The 24,043-nt window shown below is 48.7% G+C and overlaps 1 protein-coding gene across 12 annotated transcripts in view; it reads right to left on the bottom strand.

The window, feature by feature from the left end:
* Positions 1–653: 653 nt before the first annotated feature.
* EIF4G3 (eukaryotic translation initiation factor 4 gamma 3) overlaps positions 654–24,043 on the bottom strand; it is a 150,500-nt gene continuing 127,110 nt past the window's right edge. For all 12 annotated transcript variants that reach the window (XM_062630147.1, XM_062630148.1, XM_062630151.1 and 9 more), the window contains 15 exons: positions 21,256–21,360; positions 19,140–19,272; positions 18,065–18,159; positions 15,778–15,871; positions 15,409–15,526; positions 14,031–14,254; positions 12,927–13,042; positions 10,743–10,915; positions 8,541–8,666; positions 7,691–7,772; positions 6,430–6,528; positions 5,382–5,528; positions 4,135–4,216; positions 2,635–2,781; positions 654–1,906 (listed from right to left, as the gene is read on the bottom strand). In XM_062630147.1, coding sequence (XP_062486131.1) covers positions 1,725–1,906; positions 2,635–2,781; positions 4,135–4,216; positions 5,382–5,528; positions 6,430–6,528; positions 7,691–7,772; positions 8,541–8,666; positions 10,743–10,915; positions 12,927–13,042; positions 14,031–14,254; positions 15,409–15,526; positions 15,778–15,871; positions 18,065–18,159; positions 19,140–19,272; positions 21,256–21,360 — 1,923 coding nt within the window. In that variant the 3' untranslated portion in view covers positions 654–1,724. The remainder of the gene's footprint in view (positions 1,907–2,634; positions 2,782–4,134; positions 4,217–5,381; positions 5,529–6,429; positions 6,529–7,690; positions 7,773–8,540; positions 8,667–10,742; positions 10,916–12,926; positions 13,043–14,030; positions 14,255–15,408; positions 15,527–15,777; positions 15,872–18,064; positions 18,160–19,139; positions 19,273–21,255; positions 21,361–24,043) is intronic.

Raw genomic sequence — 24,043 nt, 5'->3', positions numbered from 1 at the left:
CAGTTTGGAGGTCTGACTGCACTGCAAAGCCACTGCTGCTCAGCTGTACCTGGGCAGCACTCAGCCTCCAGCCACTGTCATGGGGTGGGCAGAACTGGGGGAGCACCACATCACTTGTTCCTCCTCTTGACTCATGTAGGGTGCTTCTGTGTTCATCCTTATGGGTGTCTGGCTTCCTCAGGCACAGCAAGGCAACCAGGAGATGCAAAGGGCAGCAGCAAGCCATGGTGCAGGGCTGTTGGTTCTCTGCTCGAGCGGCTGTGACCTCCGGAGCTACCAGGATCCCAGGTCCCCAGGACGATGCCACAGATCCAAGTCACGTAAGAGACACCATAGCCACACGGCTGGGAAAGCCGCTCTGGGGCCAGCACCTACCACCCCTGAGGTCGTCTCCCAACAACATACTGGGAACCAAACACCCCCGCAGCAGCCCTGCCTGCAAGTTCTCTGCAGGAAAGGTCTCCCAAGCAGCAAACCCCCCCCCTTATTTTTTCCTTCTTTTCTTAAACAACAGTTGCTCTCACCCCTCTTTTTGGTGGACACACAAACATACACACACTATATGTACACAATTTGGAACCGAGGAGCTACACCGCGACAGGGGAGCGATGGTGCCACACATTCAGCAGCTGCCAAAGGAGAAGTCGTTTGACTTTCTGTTAAACTTGCAATGTTTGTCTTTATTTTGTTCTTTATATTTTCAAAGTGAAAAGAAATAGTATCGAGTCAATTTCTTTTTTTCTCTTTTTTTTTTTTTTCCTTTTTTTTTTAAATATTTGTTCTATGTATTTACAAGCCTTAAAGTTGCTCTAAAGGTTCTCAAAGTAGCACTAAGGACTCTTTTTTTTCCCCCCTGGGGAGCACTGGTTCGAATGAGTTACTTTTGTTTTCGGAGCGCTCTGGTCCGCAGCGTGTTTCTCAAATGCGTTTCCTTCCGTTCCAAGGTTAGGTAGGGTTTTGGTTTTGGATTACTAGGTTCTTTTTTTTTTGTGTAAGTTTCTGAAGCAAGCTGAGAGGCAGGCAGAAAAATCTGATGGCAATTTAAGAAAGAAAAGAACATAAAAGCGGGTCTCTTCCTCATCTAGCTCACCCCAACCCCCTGGAAAGTTTTGTCTATTGTATCATGCTTGGAAACAAAACTGAGGTGCAGATGAAGGGGAGGGAAATTTATTTCTTGGCTTTTGTTCTATTATACAATTTGTATACAGAAACTGCAAATTTAAAAATTACACTGGCATTTGCAGTCCTTAAAATAATAAATTAAAAGTTTTTATTTATTTTATTTCCTTTTTTTGTTCTTTTTTTTTGCTCAACAGATTTGTTTCACTTTGTGGTCGGTTTTTTTTTTTTTGCCTTTTTTTTTTTTTCTCTAAGTCCTTGTTTAAAAAGAAAAGAAGAAAAAAAAAACCCCGAAAGATTAAAACAGAAAATATTTTCTATAAATAATACATGTGTTTTGGTTTAGTGCTCCCGCCCTCAGGTTTGAAGTTTGCTCTTTTGTTTTGTTGTATGCATTTGTTTTTCAAGTACCTTTTTTCCTCCACGGTCACCTTGATGTTTATGTATTTTACCTCTCCCACTCGTGCGTGTGTGGGGAAGGGGGTCTGTGTGAGCATTGGCTTTGCTGCACTCTGATTGGCGAAGACGTGAAACTTGTTAAAAAAATACTTAAATCCTTTCTTTTTTTTTCTTTCTCTTTTTTTTTTCTCTCTGCATTGTAAGTTTTAATTATCCTCCGACTCCTCTTCGGCCTCCCGTAGCCACGTGAAGAATGCTGTGACTGATTTTAGCGCTACTCCTTTCCCGTTCTGCTCTGCTGGGTCCTTGCTGCTCTCCCACTTGTAGAAGGCGTCCTCTGATATTACCTCCTCGTCGTACAGGCAGTCGAAAAACATCCGCAACAGATCTGCAGAGATGGAATAACGGGAGAGAAAGTGCATCAGTGGACAAAGCACGGTTATGGATAAGGGGATTAACAGGACCTTTAGTGTGAGAGATGCAGATACAAGTAAGGGGAAGGTCTGTAACTGAGTTACTGCTTCATGGCTGCCTACACAGAGATGAGAAGGAGCACGGGTCCCTCTGATGCAATGGATAAGTCCCTGCTCTGCAGGAAATGGCCTGGAGCACAAGTGTGATGGGGGACAGCTGAGGGACCTGGGGGGTTCAGTGTGGAGAAGAGAAGGCTCAGGGGGTACCTGATCGCTCCCTACAAGTGCCTGACAGGAGGATGGAGCCAGGAGGGGCTGGGCTCTGCTCCCAAGGAACAAGGGATGGGACAAGAGGAACCGGCCTCAAGCTGCACCAGGGCAGGTTTAGATGGAGCTGAGGAACAATTCCTGCCCCGGAGGGTGCTCAGGCATTGGAACAGGCTGCCCAAGGCAGGGCTGGAGTCACCGTCCCTGGGAGTGCTCAAAACCCATTTTGGCTTGCTTTTAGAGTCTTTGAAAACAAGAAAGAAGAATTGACAATTAAGAACATACCAGGATGCATTTCAATAATAATTTACATGTTTTCCCTCATCTGTTGTGTACAAAAAGCTAAGGAAAAGCACATCCTCGACTCCACCTTCACAGAAACAACTTTCCCTCACACTGTCAGCATTCAAATCCCCAGCACAGAGGCAACACTTACTAGGAGGTTGATCAAGTTTTACTATTGATGCTTGTAGTGCATAAAGTGCTTGTAGTTCCTTCTCTGTGTCTGAGTCTAGGTACTTGATTAAGATCGGCACTCTCTGTTTGATAACAGCAGTGTCCACACGGAAGCTAGAAGATTCCGCTGAGGGGAAGAGAGAAGAACAGGGTCAGCTCTGGCAGATGGCACCAGGGGCACCTCTTTTACTGATTCAAACAGAAATCAGATACAGGTTAATGTGGAGAGAAAAAGGAAGATGAGGAACATCAGAAGTATTTCTTTGGCTCTTCCTGGTTCTTCCAGTTCCCCAAATTCAACAAGTATCTGCAGTGACCTGGCCCTACCCAGCCTGCTGCCACACACAGAGGGATTCCAGCCTTACTCTGCAGCACAATCGTTGTGTTTCCTCAGGCAACTGGGGGTCCAAAGGGTAGGGCTAAAATTTCAGTTATACAGAAGGTTTGAGAAGATTATCTATTAAAATACCAAGGCAGAAACAGAACCATAGGCTGCATATGACATAAGAAATCGGGAAATCATAAAAAATAGGCAAATCATAAAAAATAGGCATTAGAAGCCCATCTGGAACATGGATAAATGATTCAGCAGCTTCTAAGTCGATCATGCAACACAATTTTTAAGTGGTATTTTGAAAACAAACCTGCTGAATTAGAGGCAAGGTCACAAACCAGATGTTCCTGATACACACCAGGGAACCCTTAAACATCTGTAATCAAATCCTGAGTCATTTCCCCATTAACACTAGGTGGCACCAGAAAGGTTCTGCTCTGGTGAGAAGAAAGGAGCTGGGCTCCTTCCCCTCCCAGCAAGATGAAGTCCAGGCCATTCCCTCCCACCAGGACGTGTGACTCTTGGAGCTCACAGCAGAAACAAGCACAATTTCTTGCCTTGCCAGATGCCAACAGTAAAGTTAAAGAAAACATAGTGATCTGACCAGAAGTTTCTGGCTGCAGCTTTATTCAAGCCCCCAAGGGGCTGAGGCTCAGTCTGACTCGGGATCCCTTCCTTCCCTTCATTTCCAGCTGACTGCCGACACATAAACCGTAGATTACCTGAATTTATGTCCAAAATTGCTACTTTGGACATAAACCTATTACCAAGATGAGATGCAGGCTGGCTTCTCTTCTGCAATCCATGCTGCCACCTCGCACGTGGTGATCTGCGATGGCAGAGCACCCACGTGCACTTGCTGACACAGAAGGGGAAATCTTCACTAGGAAAAACCCATGAACAACCTGGCATTACTCAGGGTCGACTGAAACATCTGCTCATGAGAGGTCACTGGGCTACGCCAGGGCCTCAGGAACACCATAACGGGGAAGCGACAACCCACTCGTGAGCACTACAACTCAATATGGAGCTATAGCGTGTGACAAAAAGCAGCCTCAGGGGAGAGAAAAGTGATAGAAACCTGCAAGATAGAAAATAACTCTTGCACATTTGGTTTGCACAGTGTTTACATTGTGAGTTACTCACCTACAATAGCTGCTTTACAAACTGCTGTCATTAAAGCTCTAAGGAATGTAGGTGAACTCATCTGGCTTTCATCTAGATTAGCCTGAAATCAAGAGCAAATGGACCGGTTAAAAACATGCCACTGGGTGAGAGCAACCCTTTCATACTCCACTGCTGCCTGTGGTACAGGTACAAGCTCAGCAAAAGCTGCTGCAGCAGAAATTGAGTTCACTCCCCTGTGAGCCTTCAGCTTTCCCATTCCCTTCTTGAAACCAGCTCAGGTACATCCATACGCCACAGGAGTGGTCAGCACACCCTCTAACTGTCCCCACAGCCCCAGAAACAAACCCGACCCGCCAAGTGTGGCTCTCACAATGCCCTTTACGTGGTCTGTGTGGTTTTTAGGCTTTTCCAACCCATTTTACAGCATGCTTTTGGGTGGAGCTTTGTTTGCATTGTAGGAGTTCAGAGAATGGGAATGTAACTTGTCCAAGACTACAAAGAGCCCAGGGGGTGTCCCCACATTCTCAGTTCTGCTCTTTCATGTAGCTCTCAGCAGGAGAGAGCTGACATTTCTAACACAGCGCTGCAGCAAGAGGAGTAACTGAAACAAAGCTGGCCAGGATTTAGCTGTAAGCACACGTCTAAATGGATCAGGTTGGGTATAACCTCAGACACTAGATTAAATACCTGGCTTAAGGGATGCAGCCAGAGAGAGGGCAAAAGATCAGTGGGTTGACTGGGCTTTCCCCCCTCCCTTTCCATTATTTTCTCTTACAGAGCTCAGTGCAGTGCACTGGGAAAGGTCCATGTGCCCTCAGTGACTGCTCAGGAGGTTTCTGCAGCACGGCAGGGGGGGAATTTGCAGAGGTCATGTTGCAAACAGCAGTGAGAAGCTTTCACCGCTTATGTTGGGAAGAAAGAACACAGCAGCGAACTCAGCTGAGAATGCAGTAAGTAGCCAGGAGCAGTGTATTGGGCATCAAAGTATTTAAAAGGCAGTTCCACAGCTAATGTGTAACACAGTTAATGTGTAACACAGTTACACAGTGTTATGTGGCTAAAATTCTTTCTTCCTAAATCTTACTATGAGAGAACTGATTTATCTTTTAGGCTTTAATTCTTCAGCAGTGCCAACTGCACTGACCTGCTCATCTTAGTGCCCGGTGCCTAGGGAGGAGCCTGCAGAGATGCTCCTTTAGATGAGACAGTATTTACAGAAGCAGCTAACAAACTGTGTGCAGGGAGGGAAAAAACGGTCTTTGTACCTCTACCCAGTCAAAGATTTGTTCATCGTTTGCCTTGTCCTCAACAATGAGTTTTTCAAGCTGCTTGTTCAGCTCTTCTGCAGAGAGTTCTTTCTCTGAAAGTGCTTCTGAGGAACTGGAACAGTCGGACTCCGTGAAGTCCAACTTCTGCAACATCAGAAGTGAGGATGAGAATTAGTTAAATACGCTTTTCTATGCCAAATTACACCACATTGAGGCAGCAAGCCACGCTTCCTTCTGCTTTCTGGCATTTTTCAACTGCTAAGTTATCATTACAATGATTTATGTACTTGCTTTCTAACCTTTGGAACAGAGAATTTACAAACGTGGGATCTACATGTTTGTATCCAGCAAAGACAACAGGCACCTCGGAGCAGCTGCAGCCCCACACACACTGAGTGTGCACGAAATAAAGAGCATGTTACTCAACTAAAACGATGGGGAGCTGGAATGCAATGACCAGAGCTGGCATTGCTCAAAGAAACTGCAGCTAACACCCCAATTCATTGCAAAATGGGACAGAGGGGCTACAGTGCCCTCACCAAGCCCCATGCCTTAGTAATCCATTTCATTTCCCACAGTACAGCACTTCCTAAGTGCTAAAATGTGGTGGATCACTTAGAGCAACACAGGGAGACTTCCAGCAAGGCGCCCTCCATCAGTCCCGGCTCCTGTTGGTTGTGAAACCCTCTGGGATTGTAACACAAGGTGGGATAAGTGAATAATCACTACCATTCAGTCTGGCCCTTCTGCACAACATCTGTCCTCACTGCAAACCTCATTCCTGGGCTCATTTCCCCAGCTGGAGAAGCAGATCTGCTGGAGGAAGCCAGCTGATGGGAGGTGTGTGCCTGGAGGCAGAGGGGACAAGCCCATGCTCCTGGTGTTTCAGAAAACAATCTAACCCCAGCTCAGTGCAGGAGACACTTCACCCCACATCCCAACCAACCACACATAAGAATGGGATGGACGAGCATGAACAAATGGGATGTGGAGCAAAAAAATCAGTGTGCCAACATCACGAAGCAAGCACTTGCTCTGAACTCACTTGTTCCATGAGAAAGGTATGTACATCCTCCCCTTCGGGTAAGTAGTCCTTCCAACTGAGGCCAGTCTCCCTCCATAAGGCTCCCACTTTCTTATGGCTCTACAACACAAAGTTTGTTCATTTTAAAGACTGCAGAGACAACCAGGGGAGTTTACATGAGCTGGAGTGGTGCAGCTGTGTGAGGAGAAATGAACCATTCAGCCACCAAACAAGATGCCTGACAACAAAGTGAAAACGTCTGGAAATCCCATGCAAGAGCCACCATACACACAATCCTGCCACAGGGATACACATCTTGTCCAGTGATCAAACATGATTTTATGTTTTTAAGTTAACAAAGCAGACTGTTTAGAGCTAATTGTACATAGTCCCGGCTATCATCCATCAGGATCAGAATGAAATGACTGATACTACATCAAAATACCCAAATCCAAGTATTGGCCTGGAGGAGATGGGATTAGAAAGCTTCAACAACCAGAGCACAGCAGCTTTGCTTTCACAGAACAGAGGAAATAAATAAATGGAAGTCGACTGCCCAAACAAGCAGAAGACTAAAATAAGTCAATAAGAAGTCACTATTTGCACTGCTAGACTGAAATGCTCCTGGAACATTCAATCCTATCTGAGTGCAGGCTTTAAAACAAAGAAAAAGGAGTGAGTGAGGGGTTTTACACGGTTGAAACTATCCCAGGTGCAATATCCAGCTGGATTAAAAAAACACAAGAAAGACAAAATATGGAGGGAGAGTTACAGGGAAACCACCAAAGTGTTTGGACACCCAACTGTGGAACGTGTGAGAGCTCTGTGAGCTACAGGGTGAAAAGGTGTCGCTACCCCCAGTGATGGGTGATCTTCTGGAGGTGCAGGGTTAGTTTGGATGAGCACCCAGAGGTCTGAGAGGCCGTCTGGAGCTCATCTGAACCCTCAGAGCCTCTGTGGTGTGCAAGAACAGCTCTCACAAGACTGCCAGCACTTGCTGCCTCCGGACCTTGAGAACGTCCCTCCTGCAGGACTGCAGCACTGTGGCTTCTGGGAGAAGCCAGGTACAAAGGTGCCTGCAAAGGGGAAAGTGATGAGCAAACAAGGAGTTAACGTTTTGGAACCTTGTCAGGCTCGGCTGGAAACGGGGGATGAAGAAGCAGGTTTCCTAGGTTATCCGTCTGGCCCATCCCTCAGGATCTTCATGTGGGAAACATGTTGGCTTCATGCATAAACATGTACTCACTGCATCCAGCCCACGAACAGCACTCCAGGCACTTACCATTTGTTTGCATAGAAGGTGCAAGATTTCAGCAAGCAAGACGCCGGCTCTTCCCACAGGAAGCAAAGGTTTGCTAAATTCTCTAGAATGAAAAAGGAGAGATTTTCCCTTATAACGTGGATTTGGAATGCAAGGCTGGGGGTAGTGATCAAACTGAGGCAGGAAAGCACCTGTGACTTATACCAGGGACAAAGGGTTTGATGTGGCACCACTGACAGAAGAGACTTCAGCAATGCAGTGCACTTGCCACAGCAGGCCTGACTGCAAAGGCTTTATGTACCATCAAAACCTCCTGTTTCTGTGGGATGCTGTGTTCAGGTAGCAGGACCCTTTTTGGGGAAAAGCTATTATTTTTGTAACACTTACAGGGTTGGCTTCTAGTTAATCCCCAAAATATAGGTACAAAATAGAGAAACTCTGGTCCTGGAAACTATTTCCAGCCATGCAGGCAAGGTTTTGTGCCTGCTCAAGGCAACGCGCAGGTGGTGTTTAATCACACCCCAAGATAGAAAGACCCCTGCACAATGCCTCAATCGCTGCAAATCTAATTCTAGAGGCTTGGTGAGCTCTCAAATGCCTCCCATTGTCCACCACAGGGTATTAGCTCAGCTGAAACAAACAGGATTGAAGTGGATATATGGATAAAACTTTCACCCCTGAACAGTGATGACAGAGCGGTGAGTTCCCTTCCCACCACAGCCTGGTGCAAGCCTTCTATCAATTCATATGAGAAACTGAGCCTCCAACACCACTCATCTTTTATCTACTGATGGCAAGCACACGGTGGAAATACTCCAGCAGAGCCAGACAGGCTCTGCTCAGCTCAGACTGGAAAAGAAGTGTTGCTTACTGTATAAGTTCTCTCATAGAGATTCCTCCTTCTTTTAACATGGGGGTCACCAACTCAGCTAGGTACAACCAAATATGGGGTATATCTATGGCCATATCGTCCGCCATCTCCAAGGTGTCTGAAAAGCTTTAAAAGAAAGGAAAATGTCAAGTGTTAAATGCCATTTAGAGAACTGCAAAGCAAATCTGCACTTTCAAACCCCTTTGTTACAGAAGAGAGGAGTGAAGGTAACACAACAACTGCTGCCACCTCCTGCTTCCAGTGCTTCCAACTGCCAGCAGAGAATTTCTCTATGCAATAACAAGGGGAGTATGTGGAAACCAGCAGATAACCCAGGCAAGCTCCATTTACAGTTAATTCTTGTACCACTGTAACAAATCATTTGCCAAATCATCAAACCTGTAAAACTCAGCAGCATTTTTGTCTATAAACACCGACCATTTAATAAATGATAAATGGAGCTTTCTTAAAAATATCTCAACATTTCTAGAAGGGGCTTGATAATAATGGAACTCCAGTGGTAATGAGCAAATGTCTGTAAGGATGGAAACCATGATCGGAAGGGAGCTCTGTGCACCAGAGGGAGCTTTCCATCTGGAACAGAAAATGCAGCAGGACGGATTACAGAATTGCTCCCCAACACTGGATCCACTTTCCAGAATGGCTCAAAACTCTTCTTCCTGATACAAGCCTTGCAAGTGCTTCACTTCCCGTGCCTGTACAAGGTGATCACTGCTCTGGCTCTTTCTGCCAGTTCTCACCATGATTCCTTTCTCCCCGAAAACCCTGAAGCTTCTGGCACCTGGTTCAGTGCCTACAAATGCACATTTTCTCTGTGCTTCAAACCCAGAATCCGTCTCCTTCGCTTTGCTCTTTACATCCTCTGCTACCAGCTCAGCCTGCATTTGTCCAAGCGCTTCTGCCAGCAGTTGGTTTCCTGCTGTGTATCCCTCCAGGCTTGTGCTGTGCCCGTACTCATCCCATACCCTCCAATTACACCGTAATGGGTCTTGTGAGTAAGTGCCGTGGGTTTCGGTGCTCTTCTTGTGTGCCCGTTCAACACCACTTGCCCTTTCATTATCTCTGGTAGCCATTTCCCTGTTTATGCCACATTCAGACCACACAGCCCACTGTTTCATCAAGGTCCTACTTGTCTGGCATCACAACCGCTTACCCACACCGCAGGAAACACAGGGAGTGCTTTAATCACAATCCGTTACGGAAACCTATCACTGCAGATGAGTTGTTGTGACCCTCGGTGCCTGCACGGACACAGACAAGCAGCTCCATGGGGATACATGTTTTTCCCTGCTGTTCCAGCTGAACTCTGGCTGCCTGAACTTTTCCTGTGAGCCACTGGCTGCATCATGACAAAATTCACTGCCAGACACGGGCACAGGGAGATCACAATGGGAGCAGTCCCACAACAGGATTCACATCAAAGCAGCAGGACAGGGCTGACTGCTCTGAAACCTGGTATCTGAAACGCTTCTTTCACCTGCTCTTCACTGGCTGCTTCTCGTGGTTACCCCTGGTTTAGTCACCCTGCTCTAAGCCCCAGTAAGGACTGAGTGGTGCCGGGGACCTCCCGGGGGACATGGATTGATTTACAACTGGACACCAGTTAGAATCCAGGCTGGGAACACAAAAGCAGTAGGGCAGAGATGAACCAGCAGCTGAAACACCTCTGGAGGAACGTCCCCTCTGTCTGGTACCACACTGGTGTGTATTCTCCTCCTCAGCCCCTCGAGGACACATCTGCTCCTTAAAGCTGAGTTGTCCTAAGAAGTGGCAGCATGAGTGTGAAGCCAGTTTTACCAGTGGGAGGGCAGCTGTGGCTCTGTGGATGCTCAGGGTTTCAGGCATTAATGTCACGTGAAGATGTTTGACTTCTTCCTCTTCTTTTAATCATAGTCAGAGATTTGCCAGAAGGCAAACATTGACAAATGCGCCACGGAACAGAAATCTAACCACACACATTCAAACAGACACCCACTTAGAAAGAAATGCTTACATAAATAGGGAAATATTTACATTCACTACAGCATTTGCAGTACTTAAAACTAAATCACGAGAATTCTATTACTTCTAAATACACCCAGGTGGAAATGCTCCTCCTGAATGGAGGCAGCACACCAAAGCAAGGTGGGAATTCGTTCCTCTCTAAGGAAAGCACCAAGTTTCCACATGCAGAATACAAACCCCTTGAAGAAATCCTGCTTGCTCAGCTTTCCCGACTGCACCAACTGGTGTAATAACTGGCCCATGTGATCCCTGGTGATCTGACTCCTCTCGAGCGTCGACTCCACTCCCACTCGCACGAACACCGGCAGCAGGCTGTGGGTGCTCAGCTCCTCCACGCACTGCATCGCCTCCTGTTCCAACGACACGCGGGGTCATTTCTGAACTGAAAACATCCAAACCTGGAGTATTTTCTACTATAACACAGGGGGGTTCCTTCTGGGAAATGAGCATTTAGTGAAGTTGCCAGGCAAAAGTGCTGAACTAGGCTGTGGAAACTCATCACAAACCACCACTGAGATGGGAACTGAATACTAATGGCACTGCTAATGGTGCTAACAACGATGTGATAATGGTGATAACGATGGTGATAATAATACTGAGATTTATACCACACAGGCAACAATTTTTACAATACACAATTACACTCCAGGGTACGGTCTGGCTGCTTAGTGCAAGGACAGGAATTGTCTTCAGGATGCTACCAAAATGCCTGGTATTTCACCAACGATCACGCCAAGGCTAAAAGAGGCCATCAGGTGAGGTTCTGTACTGATCCGTTTGATACAGAAATGCCTGTGTACAAACCCACTTCATGTAAAGAAGTAGAGGATAGGTGCAGAGCACCTGGAGGAAAATTTACCCTGTCTAAAGTGTCTGCTTTCTGGCATGTAGCTTTTGTAACCTAAGCAAACTGAACACTTCAACAGAGGCTTTCAGAGGAGCATCAATGTCACACTGAGAAATCTCTGCTGTCAGCAGCAAAGATTCTCCACTGACCTTCTAGGTTCTGCCAATGGATGTCAATACGCTTCCCAAAGACATCTGCTCTTTGTCTTAGGTTATGCCCTTAGTTACCAAGATCTAGCAGCCCCGGGTGCATTTCTGCAGGCCCTAAGAGGCTTTTTCTGCATGTCACAAGCCCAGTGGTCCTGGACCACGTGCTCCTATCAGAGCTCTTCCCTCAGGTGTGCCTGGTGGATCCTGGTCTCTCCAGGACAGAAGTGAATGTGCTGCTGGGTGACCCTGCTGTCACCAGGCACTGGCAGACAGCTCACTGGGTTTACTCACAGACAGCTTAAACACAGAATGCTGAACTCCTGAGAAACAGCCATTCCTCTGTGATGTACAACACCAGTACACCCAGTTATGGCCTTATTAATGTGAGCTTAAGCTGAATTAGAATCATAGAATCACAGAATAGTTCGGGTTGGAAAGGACCTTAAGCTCATCCAGTTCCAACCCCCCTGCCCTGGGCAGGGACACCTCACACTAAACCATGGCACCCAATGCTCTGTCCAACCTGGCCTTGAACACCACCAGGAATGGAGCATTCACAACCTCCCTGGGCAACCCATTCCAGTGCCTCACCACCCTCACAGTAAAGAACTTCTTCCTTATATCCAACCTAAACTTCCCTTGTTTCACTTTGAACCCATTACCCGTTGTTCCATCACTACAGTCCCTAATGAAGAGGCCTTCCCCAGCATCCCTATAGGCCCCTTTCAGATACTGGAAGGCTGCTATGAGTCAGAACCTTTGTCACAGGCTGCGTATGAAGCATGTTAAGCATTTACAGTTACCATGTAAGCCCTAATGCAAACAAGCCACCTCAATCTGATGTACTTTTTTCAACCAGACATCACTTGTCTAATACAATTCACCTCAATTCCAAGCAAGCCATGAAAATATGTCATTGTATTTGCAAGTGGAGAAAGCACTCAGCTCAGCACCCTCACAGGGAAGAGCTTCTGCCTAAGAGCTCATCTCAGTCTCCCCTCTGGCAGGTTAAAGCCATTCCCCTTGGCCTGTCCCTACAGGCCCTTGTCCCAAGCCCCTCTCCAGGTTTCCTGCAGCCCCTTCAGGCACTGGAGCTGCTCTCAGGTCTCCCCTTCAGGAGCCTTCTCTTCTCCAGGCTGCCCCAGCCCAGCTCTCTCAGCCTGGCTCCAGAGCAGAGCTGCTCCAGCCCTCGCAGCATCTCCATGGCCTCCTCTGGCCTCGCTCCAGCAGCTCCAGGTCCCTCTTGTGCTGCTTCCTCAGAGCTGGATCAGGGCTGCAGGGGGTTCTCCCCAGACTGCAGCAGTGGGGGAAAACATACCCTGGTCCCACCGACCTTTCTGTAAGTGAGGTTTTCATTTTGCTTACCTTGAAATCATTAATATGCAAGAACTCATCAATGATAGATTTGCATTTTCTCTCTATTTCCTCTTCCGATAGTGAAGGCTTTTCTTGTGCTGGAGCTGGGGGAGCTTCTGGCTTGGCTGGTAGAAATACAAGACAAAAATGTAAGAAACCACATATGGAAAAGAAAAATCAGCATCATTTTGAGACAACATCCTGAAAAGTCACCAGAGCAAAGGGGTTCCTGTCCCGTCATCAAGTAGAGCTCACTTCTTTCTCGGTTACATATCCCCCTACATGAACTCTCTATTTCTGTAAATCAGCCATCTCACAAAGACACAGCAGCAGTGACACAGGTTACAGCACCCTCAATGCTGCGGCGCAGTGTTTGTTAGTACTTGCAGCTGTGTGGCTCCAATGAATCCTAAGGATGAGTTGAGAAGAGGAGATGATGCCAAGGCCTGTGTGAAGCAGTTGTGTTACAAACCTCTGGGAGGTCGCCATGGCCAAAACAACCATGGAATCATGAGGTTGGAAAAGCCCTTTCAGCTCACCCAGTCCAACCTTTACCTCAGCACTGCCAAGGCCACCACTAACCCATGGCACTGAGGCCTCGTCTCCACGGTGTGTGAACACTTGCAGGGACGTTGACTGCAGCCCTGCCCTGGGCAGCCTGTTCCAATGCCTGAGCACCCTCTGGGGAAGGAATTGTTCCTCAGCTCCATCTAAACCTGCCCTGGTGCAGTCACAGAATTCAAGGTGCAGCCTCACCAGTACCCACTGCAGGGGCACAATCCCTGCCCTGGCCCTGCTGCCGCACTGGTGCTGATCCAGGCCAGGATGCTGGGGGCTGCCTGGGCACAAGCTGCTCATGTTCAGCTCCATCAATCAGCACCTCCGGGTCCTTTTCCATGAGCAGTTTCCAGCTGCTCTTCCCCAAGCCTGGAGCGTTGCAGGGGGTTGTTGTGGCCCAAGTGCAGGACCCAGCACTTTGCCTTGTTGAACCTCATCCCATTGGCCCAGCCCATCAATAACATTCACACCAGAACTGTCACTTTTCCTTACAGATTTTCCCTTAGGCCTTTCCACACAGTCAGCAAGATTCCCTGAGCCCGGAACAGCACTTACCAGATTCCTTGGCTTTGCTCCTCTCTGCCTCTGTGCTGTTTCTATCCATCTCCATGCCCCCTGTCAACTGCTTCACTGTCTCCAGCATCTCCCTCCGCTGCTCCTCCTGTGCCTGATTGTCGAGCAGCAGCTCTTTACTGCTGCTGCCCCGCAGGAAGGTGTTGGGCCGGGCGAGGGAAGGCGGCAGAGCTTTGTCGTTCTTCTCCCTGCCCGTGCTCCCGCGACTGCGGAACAAAAACCACGTCTGCTTAAAGGTTGTGGTAGGAGTAACCCCTGCTCACAGCGCTGGGATGTCGGACAAGATACTGGAGAGCTTCATAGGACTGCACCTGAACCCAGCAGGATTCTTGCCTCAGTGTCTTACAGTTGTAGTTGCACAGAATAGAGCCAAAATAAACTCAGGTCTCAGACATGGACAAACACAAACATCCACAGAGAGGAAAGGCAGAGCCCAGAGAACACATGGAAAAGCAACAACATCCTTACAGCACCCCTCTGATATGTGGAGCGGGGGATTTTATAACACTATTTTACCATCAAATGGGGTGAGTGGTGTGGGCTTTGCCCAATCACTGAAAAACAGCTTCCAAATACTGAAGGCTACCAGCAGCAGAACACAAGAATCTGTCCTATAAATCACTGTGTTAATGAGTAAGATGGGCAAAACAACTCCAGAATGGAATAATTTCCAGCTGAGTTGGAGTTTTAGGTGGAATAGGAGGGAAAACATCAGAGGCACCAACCCAAGAGAACAGCCCAGCAGCTTGTGTGCACTGGGAGGACAAAGACATTGTAAATGAACTGTGCATTTATAACCTGTGTCTAGAGCCAATACATTACTGAGGGTTAATACATGTTTCATGCTCCAGGCTGGAGCAGGTGCAGCCCTGATGGGATTGGGTGTGAGAGCCCTGCATGATGTGGGAGCATGGGCAGGTTTGGTCACAGCAACTGGGAAAGGTCAGGTGCAGGCAGAGCATTTTAGGAGCCCTCCTTAATTTCTGTAAGGTTTTAGGCATGTTTATTTCCTTCTAAATAAACCTCCTGAGCTGACCTGACACCTCTTTATTACACTGTGTTACCTGGAGGGCTTTTAACCTGTGATGAACTACCAGTGAATGAAGCCTTACATGAAGGGCGACCAAAAAGGGGAAACAAAAACAGTCCTGTAATGGCTTTAAAAACTAATACTAACTGTCTCTCCTGTAAGATGTTTTAAGATAACTCAAAGTACACAGTGGGAAGGGGAAGAGAAGCAGCTGCTCCTGGAAACTCAATGAAATTCTCTTCTTTCTGTGTGCTGGTAACTAGAGCAGCAAGAGAAAAGCAGCAGTGTGCAGACAGCAGAAGGGGAAGTCATTGCTGGGCTGACACTTACCTAGTTAAGGCCCTGCGAGAATCTAGTTCTGAAGATGGAGATGAGGCAGATACAGATGACACTGGAGGCTGCAGTGCAGAAAACCTGTTCAAACTCGTGGCACTTGGTCGTAAGGAGTCTGGGAGGTTGCAGAGACAACACAAAGAGCAATGACAAGGTCAGCAGCCGTTCACGCCTTGGCATCACAACATCATTTAAGCAATAGCTGGTTTTGGAGTGATGGCAAGAGAACCAAAGAGAAAAGGCTGGTCCTGCCCTGCTTCCCCCCCCTTGTCAGGCAGTCACAGTAGGGATGAGCATTCCCACCCAAGTCCACCCCTGGCAGGGTGGCTGGTAGCACCATGCAGGGCGAGGGCCCATCGGACTCACCCATCTCGCTTGCCTTTGCTCCACCACTGCTGCCCTTTCCCCAGCTGCCCAGCTGGGCTTTAGGCACAAGCTGAATCTTCTCGTCTATTGTGGGCTGTAAAACACATCAAGACACCTCGTTACCAGGCTGATTGTACAACTGAACTACAAATGGGTATGGTTTCGGCAACAATCCCTGTCTTGTGAATACCAAAATACTCTAACACAGGTTTGGAATCAATCACAGAATCCCAGACTGGCTTGGGTTGGAAGGGATCTTAAAGTTCCTCCAGCTCCAACCCCTGCCATGGGCAGGGACCCCTTCCACTAGAGCAGCTTGCTCCAAGCCCCGTCCAATTTGGCAATGAGCAGCACAGACCACGCTAAGTGATCACAAATATCCTTCCGCTGAACACCTCCATCGGATTTCTCTCCCTCTTTGCAATGCTGATGAGCTTAAGGCTCCTTCCAACCCTGGCTGTTCTATGGTTCTGTGATTTATCCCTTTCTGGTGTTCCGTGAAAGGCAGCATTGCAGCACATCCCATCAGTGTGTGGTAAAACACAACCAAAAAGAGTTCTTCAGATCTTCCATTGTAGACAAAGAAAGAGCAGAAGGAATGAAACTTAAAGGACTTAAATGAACAGGCCATGTATCATATCCCAAGGGTTCAGTGGCTCAGTGCTACGAGCACCTTCCAAGCAGATGAAAGGCCAAGCATTAAACCTGGCCTCCCACTCTGCCACCCTCAAACTGGGTATGAATTCTGTTACTGAGTTCCAGAGGGGGCAAATTTATTACCAAACTGTGAGTCATGTTGGGAGACCAAACCCTACCCAAAGACGGAGAACACAGACAACAAAGGGATCACAGCCTTTCCGCAGTGTCACTGGAAGACATTCCCAGTGACCAGGAGCTTCTTTTTATTGGGAAGTCTGAAGTGTGGTAAGGAGGAAAAAGCACAGGACATCAGTGCTGGGAAGATGTTCAGTTTGATGGTGACAAATTAAATGGTGCTGTCTGCTCCACCACCAGCCACACCTTTGGGGGGAATCTGCACAGTGACAAACAGAATTCAGAGGGTGAAGAATGGCAACAGGCTGCAGAACCTGGAGGGAAAATAGTGTCCAACAGGAAGAGAACACTGATTTTACAATGCTCTGCAGGTGAGTGTATTGACAAGGAGGTTGTGACCCCACAGATCCCTTTGTGTGAGCTCTCTTCTCCTCTGACAACCCAACTGCTGTGGAGCTAGCCCTGCTTGTACTGAGCTGTACTAAAAGGAGCAGAAGGGCTTTGTCCAGATGAGCTGTAAGCCCTGACAGAAGCAGCCTGAATCCCTCCTCCTAATTCAGTTTTGGAGCCTGTTTGATGACTCTCACAAGGAACAAACTGAGTTTGACCTGCAGGAGGGCTGCAGCCTGTCCTGGTTCTGCTTTAGAGCTCTCCAAGCATCCAGGCACTGAGAGTAAAACTCAGGAAGAGTGACATTAATTGGAAGAGGGAATGTCTAGGAATCACCCTGATTTGTGGGAAGGCCTGAGCTCCTGGCGAGAACAGCCAAAGCTGCTCTGATGCTCATCGAAAAAAGACATCTCCAAGCTTGCCTGACCTGCAGCCTGAAATAAAGGTTCCCAAAGTACCTTTCTCATGGTAAAAGCACTGAGAGATGCTCATCTGGAGGATGGGTGTGAAGGTTTATCACATACTGTGGGTTGCAACCGCGCCACACACAAGTCCAGGAACACCATAAAAGTGGATACAGCTCTTCTTGTACTGCTTGAACCCGTCAAGCCTGGAACACTGCCACTGGTGAGACGTCAGGAACATCGTGTTTTCGGGCTGAATGTGGCACCCTCATTCTGCTAAGTAGCAGTGGCAGAATAGAGCCTTGAGAACTTGAGACAGCAAAGGGTTTCTGCCATGCAGGTGTTTGAGATCCCTCCTGCATCAGCCACATGATGTGCTGCATCATCACACATAATACCCCAAACGCATGTTCTCTTTTAATCATCATTTAATAAAACACAGATTTACCAATGAAGAGAACTTCTGGGTTACCAAAAGGATGCCAAGTACCTGAGAAAAAGTGTGTGTGTACTGCTCTCCCTCACAGCAAACACTCAGAAGATAACACTCTTCCTCTGTGCTTTATTTAGGCACAGTCTTAACTCCAGAGATACAAAACATCCTCAAAACCCAGTTCTGACCTGTGAACACCATGTCGGTCCTTTCTAGACAGACACACACGGTAAAGCAAGACCTTGGCATGTTTGTTGCTCTGAATGAGTCTCATGCTGGCACCTACCTTGGTGATTTTAAGGAACTTGGTGGGGTCCAGCACTCTGCTGTTCTTTGCCCCCTGCACAGTGTTCCAACCGCCTTCATCGACCCGCTGGACACCTGACAGATAACAAACACAACCACCCTGAGCTCATCCCCGTGGCTCCAGCAGTGCCCGGGAGGACAAGGGCCATTGCCTCCAGGTTCAGCAGGAGGAGGAGAAGGAGATGGCACGGTTCTGCTCAGCCCCAGCACAATTCCATGTCTTTTGGGAGTGTTTCTTTTGAGTAAGATGATGTAGCCACACTGCCTGACTTTATTATTAGAAACCACCTTTGACAGGAAAGATCTCACTGTTTTCAAGGGCTGGTTTTGCTTGTGATTCTTCCTGCTCAGGTTTCTCAGTGTCTGTTTCTGTGATCTGAATGTGGTTGCACGTGGTGCATTCACAAGCTCACCAAAGGAGCAGACCACAAGCCTTTGCTAACCCAACCCCAACCCCACTTGTTGCACAGGTTTCAGCAGTGCTGGGCTGGTGCAGACAGTATCCCTGAGGCAGTCCTGCGTTCCTCCCTTCTCCTGATGTAGGGTAATTAAAGCCTAATCCCCCCCACTGCCCTGCAGACAGCGCCAGCCTCGAGGGCTGGTGGCAATTTAGGGTAATGCCACACCACTTTCTCCTGCTAACAGCTCACAACTTTAAGGGCTAAAGACAACAGGGTTACTTTAGGAATCAGATGGTGTTCTCTTGAAACTGGATTTTGCTGTATGCAAGAATGGATGGCAAACCTGGCTCCTGCCTCCTAGCTTGTGGTAACAGATTCCTGGCAGCCTGACACCACATCGAACATGGTCTGCACAATGGAGAAACTTCAGCACTATTGGCCTGTGATCGTCTATTTTTTGCCCCCTGGAAAATGCACACAGCTGGCCCACGGCAAGTCTGTTCCTTCCCTAGCCTCAGCCATAATCAGGCCTCAATTCCCTTCACTTTACGTGCTAAGGAAGAAAAACAGATTTGTTTCTGTTACGTGGGATTCCCTCTGTGGCCACCGGATGGGAAACGAGTGAAAGGAGCAGCCAGCTTGGCTTGTACTTACCTGGTCTCCTCTTCTCTTTGGTCATGAGTTGTTGGACCTTCCTCTGCTCCTCCTGCTCTTCAATCTTGGCTTCTTTATGAATCTGCTCGATGGTTTTGGGGCCCTGGTCTGCTCTCCGGGACACCCAATTGCACTGGGGAAGAAGCAAACACGTGCTCAGAGAGCTTCCAGGGGAGCATCATGAACAGGGTTTTGCACTGCCAACGAGGCATCACCCTCCCACCCCTGTCACCTCCTGGAGGGGCAGCTCATGAGGGACGGGGATCACGTTGGGGATGTGGTTATCCCAGCACCACAGGTCAAAGCTATGTGCTCTGGTATGTGCGCTGTGGTACGTACGCTGTGGTACGTACACTGTGGTATGTACACTGTGGTAGGTGCTTTGGTGGAGAGTGGAGGCTGTAGTGAAGACCTGACTCTGCAGAGGCATGAATGAGCTCAGGATATTTTAATCCCCACCATCCTGCACATTCCCAGTTTTCCCATTTTTCTAGGATCAGAGGACAGAGAAGGACCAGAGGGATGCTGCTGTCACTCTCTATTACTGACACTATTTGCTGAAGCCCTTCCTTCAAGCTCAAGATAAAAACATGAAGCCCTTAAAATAAAGCAGTGAGAAGCGACTGCATTTTATCTGGAGATGGTGCTCTGCCACTCCTGGATCGTGATGGCTGAGACAGGAATCCTGCAGAGAGAGGTGGAGCTGTCTCCCCACAAAGCACTTCCTATGCTTGATGTGTCTACCTGACCATACACTGCACAGATCCATCTATCCCCAGTTAACCTGGCTGTTCCTTGATCTTGCTGCAACCTCATTAAGCCTTTGTGGTAACTACCTCTGTGCTCCCTGCAGTCAAAACGGTGACTTCAGCTTCAACAAAAGCCCAAACCAGCTTCAAAGCAGCTGCTTGAGGTACGAGTAAAACCTGTTCAGGGCTTGAGTCAAGCGCTGTCTTGTGGCTAAAGCTGCTGTCACACCTACAGGGGGACGTTACAGGTGCTGGTCTGTGAAACCTGCAGTCACATCCTCAACTGCACGGTGCAGAGACACCCTCCATGGCACAAGGCTCCACCTTTAACACCTTGGCCATGTTCAAACCCATGGCTTGATGACAACATAGAACCATGGAATAGTTAGGGTTGGAAAGGACCTTAAGCTCATCCAGTTCCAACCCCCTGCCATGGGCAGGGACACCTCACACTAAACCATGGCACCCAAGGCTCTGTCCAACCTGGCCTTGAACACTGCCAGGGATGGAGCATTCACAGCCTCCCTGGGCAACCCATTCCAGTGCCTCAGCACCCTCACAGTAAAGAACTTCCTCCTTATACCCAATCTAAACTTCCCCTGTTTAAGTCTGAACCAGTTACCCCTTGTCCTGTCACTACAATCCCTAAACATGGACAAATCCCTATCTGCACTGTGGGTGCACTTGTCTACCTCATGGTATTATTGATCTGTGGAGTTTAGTGTGGACCCACCATTGTCACATCCCAACAGAGCAGATTCTGTTTGCTTCTGTCTGCACAATGCAGCCAGGAGACAACTAGTAGATGCCTGGCTGTGCCAGCAGTACAAGACCAGCTTCCAAGGAGATGGGGAAGAGCCCTCACTTTTCCAGCCACACCAACCACCCCCTCACTTGTGGGTGATGTAGCTCAGAGTGATTCAGCCCCATCAGCACAAGTGCTGGCAGGGATACAGCTACACCCAGAGCACATGGACTCGAAGGCAGCAATGCAATGTGACTGACACAGAGAAGCACAAGGGATGCTGTGGGGGAAACCCATCCAAAACCTCTCCTGCGACAGGAGCTCAGGGGTGGCTGCTGCCACTGGGCTGTATCAGCAGTGGGAGAAGCCAGTGTGGGCATGTGTCTAAAATGGAGCAGAACCAAAGCACCTGACACAAGCACCAACACTGGCCACTGTTTAGGCAAAATAAGAGATTTTCTGCCTTTAATCAGCTGGACTTTTGGGATAAGGGGCACAGATCTCCCCTCTTAACACCCCACTGCTGCTGTAAATACTGTAAATCCCTGCTCTTGCAGGAGAGCTCTTCCAGCCTGGACATGACAAGGAACATGCTCTTTTACTTACTTGTGTTGGTACCTACCAGCCTAAGGTCTATCACATCCTGAAGCATGAACCGAATCCTTGAAGAGGTTTTCCTCTCTTTCACAATCTTCTCCATCTGATTAAAATACTGGTCCATGCGAGGCTACACAAGAGAAACAGCAGCAGCAGCAATGAGGCTTGGAAGAAAACAGGAACTCAGGTGGGGAGTGAGCAGGTTCTGCACTTCTGAGTCAGGAAAACACATCTGAGGACATGGAGCTGCTCCCTGGAGAAGTGAGGGCTGGGTCTTGTGTGCTCCCCCAGGTTGGATTTGAGTGTGCACAGTGCAGGATGGGCAAGAAATGAAGAACAAATCTGTGGGCACCTCTTTCATTTGGCACCTGCTTTCTCTGTGTATTTAATTACTCAAATAATCTACACCCTCTGCACAGAATCATGGAATGGTTTGGGTTGAAGAAACCTTAAGCTCATCCAGTTCCAACCCCTGCCACAGGCAGGGACCCCTTCCATAGAGCAGCTTGCTCCAAGCCCCTGTGTCCAACCTGGCCTTGAACACTGCCAGGGATGGGGCAGCCACAGCTTCTCTGGGCACCCTGTGCCAGCGCCTCAGCACCCTCACAGGGAAGAGCTTCTGCCTAAGAGCTCATCTCAGTCTCCCCTCTGGCAGGTTAAAGCCATTCCCCTTGGCCTGTCCCTACATCCCTTGTCCCAAGCCCCTCTCCAGCTTTCCTGCAGCCCCTTCAGGCACTGGAGCTGCTCTCAGGTCTCCCCTTCAGGAGCCTTCTCTTCTCCAGGCTGCCCCAGCCCAGCTCTCTCAGCCTGGCTCCAGAGCAGAGCTGCTCCAGCCCTCGCAGCATCTCCATGGCCTCCTCTGGCCTCGCTCCAGCAGCTCCACGTCCCTCTTGTGCTGCTGCCCCAGAGCTGGATCAGGGCTGCAGGGGGGGTCTCCCCAGAGCAGAGCCGAGGGGCAGGATCCCCTCCCTGAGCTGCTGCTCACGCTTTGGGGGTGCAGCCCAGCACAGGGGGGGGGTTCTGGGCTCAAGCGCTCACTGAAGCCGGGTCATGGGGAGCTTTGTCCATGATGAACCTGCTGCTCCATGTGGCTGCTCTCACAGTGCAGCTGATGGGATGTGCTGGGCACCTGCTGCCGAAAAGGGGAGTCCTGCTCTACCTCAGCCTGAGAAAAAGTGGCTCAGGAAACTAAAAGGCACGAAGCTGACTCTGCAGACATCGTTCCAACGCGCTGCCTCCCCAAACCAGCTCACCCGGGGTCAGGCAGGGGAAGCTGTGACAGAAGCTGCTCTCTACCAGGAGCCTGTTGAACAGGCTCAGCTCTAGTGTGAACTCCTGCGAGCTCCGTCTCATCCAAGAAGTCACGATGTGATGGAACCCAGAAGGGTTCACACTAAGACATCAACTGGTATCCTTAGAGAAGCCTCCAGAAGGTCTAAATTTAACCTGCCAGCCTCCAAAAAGTCTTCCCCCCCCCCCAAATGGGGCTCTGGCTGTTTTAAACGAAGTTTCAGGGTGGTTTTATACAGTGTTTCCCACTCCCTCACTAAAAGCAGCCAAACCCTTTCCCTTACACTTAAACCAGCAAGAAAAACCCTGTTAAAATTGGGTTCTGGCCTTGCCTTTGAAAAGTTTCAGCTCGAGAGCAAATGTTTCCAAAGTTAGGAATGAGGGGGAAAATATTTAACATGGACTGTGTCCAGGAGCTTTAATCATAGTGCTCACTACCACTTCAGCTTCAATAAGGATGTGTAATAAAACATCTACCCAACTAAGGGGATACAAATAACAGCTTATCACTTGATAGGAATAAGAAATCACAAAGACAGGAGAGGGACAACACGACATCTGCCAGCCCTTCCCTGCCTGCACCCGCTGTGCCATGCGGCGCCACGGCTCCAGGCTGCAGAAGGGGCCAGTGCACCAAAATGTTGGCTTCTAGCACGTTTCCATGCTCTCAAAGACCAACCCAGCACTCAGGAGCCACCCAGCGTGACCTCAGCTACTGCTCAGAAGTCAGACCCTGTTTTCTTCCCAAAGCACGTGGAGAAACTGAATCCTCCTCCTGGCACTCTCAAACCTGCATCAGTGACGCGCATGCTGCTGGGTTAACCCTGCGTTCAGCTGGGGATCAGTGGTAAACTGCACTGGCGTGGTGACAACACAGAACACTTTGGGAAGCTGTTTCCCCATAAGGATCAGGATGGATCTGCTGTGATCCCTGCAATCCAGAGCCCTGTTAGGGAACTCCCTTCCCGAGCAGTTGAAAACAATTACAGCTCCATTTGCTTCAGAGCTGAGTCTGACTGATTCCTGGCAAATCCCCTGAGCACTGTTTCATCCCCAGCCTGGCTTTGGGGAAGGAGAATCAGACTGTGCCAGAAGGAGCTCATCGAGTGTGTGATGCTCTGTGCTACATAGATGTTTGTTGGGAAATGGGAAGGAGGAGGATGGAGTGCTGCGGCTGCTTCACTCTGGAATGACGGTGACACCAGGATGCAGGGAGGGATGGGGGCAGGCCAGTTAATGAGGGTTTTTTAGGTTTAACCCTAAAAATGCATTCAAGTGGTACATTTTGTAGGTAACATAAACCTTCAGTGGTGAAGAAACAACAAACAAAGCGTTTGGCTGAAATATTTGGAAACAACAACCGGAGAACGCGGCTGAAAACACTCCACAACGTTACAAGACAAGGGAGCGAGGCCAGGTCATGATGAAACATCCACACAAGAGCAGATGATTTCCTCATGCCATTCCTGAAGGAAAACCAAGTAAATCCTCAAGTAAACCCACCCCACACCCATGTTTCCATC

This window comes from Pezoporus occidentalis, unplaced genomic scaffold (assembly GCF_034315485.1).
Source record: "Pezoporus occidentalis ecotype Australia unplaced genomic scaffold, CSIRO_AGI_Poc_V1 ctg349, whole genome shotgun sequence".
NCBI lineage: Eukaryota > Metazoa > Chordata > Aves > Psittaciformes > Psittacidae > Pezoporus > Pezoporus occidentalis.
This window is presented reverse-complemented; position numbering and strand designations above follow the sequence as displayed.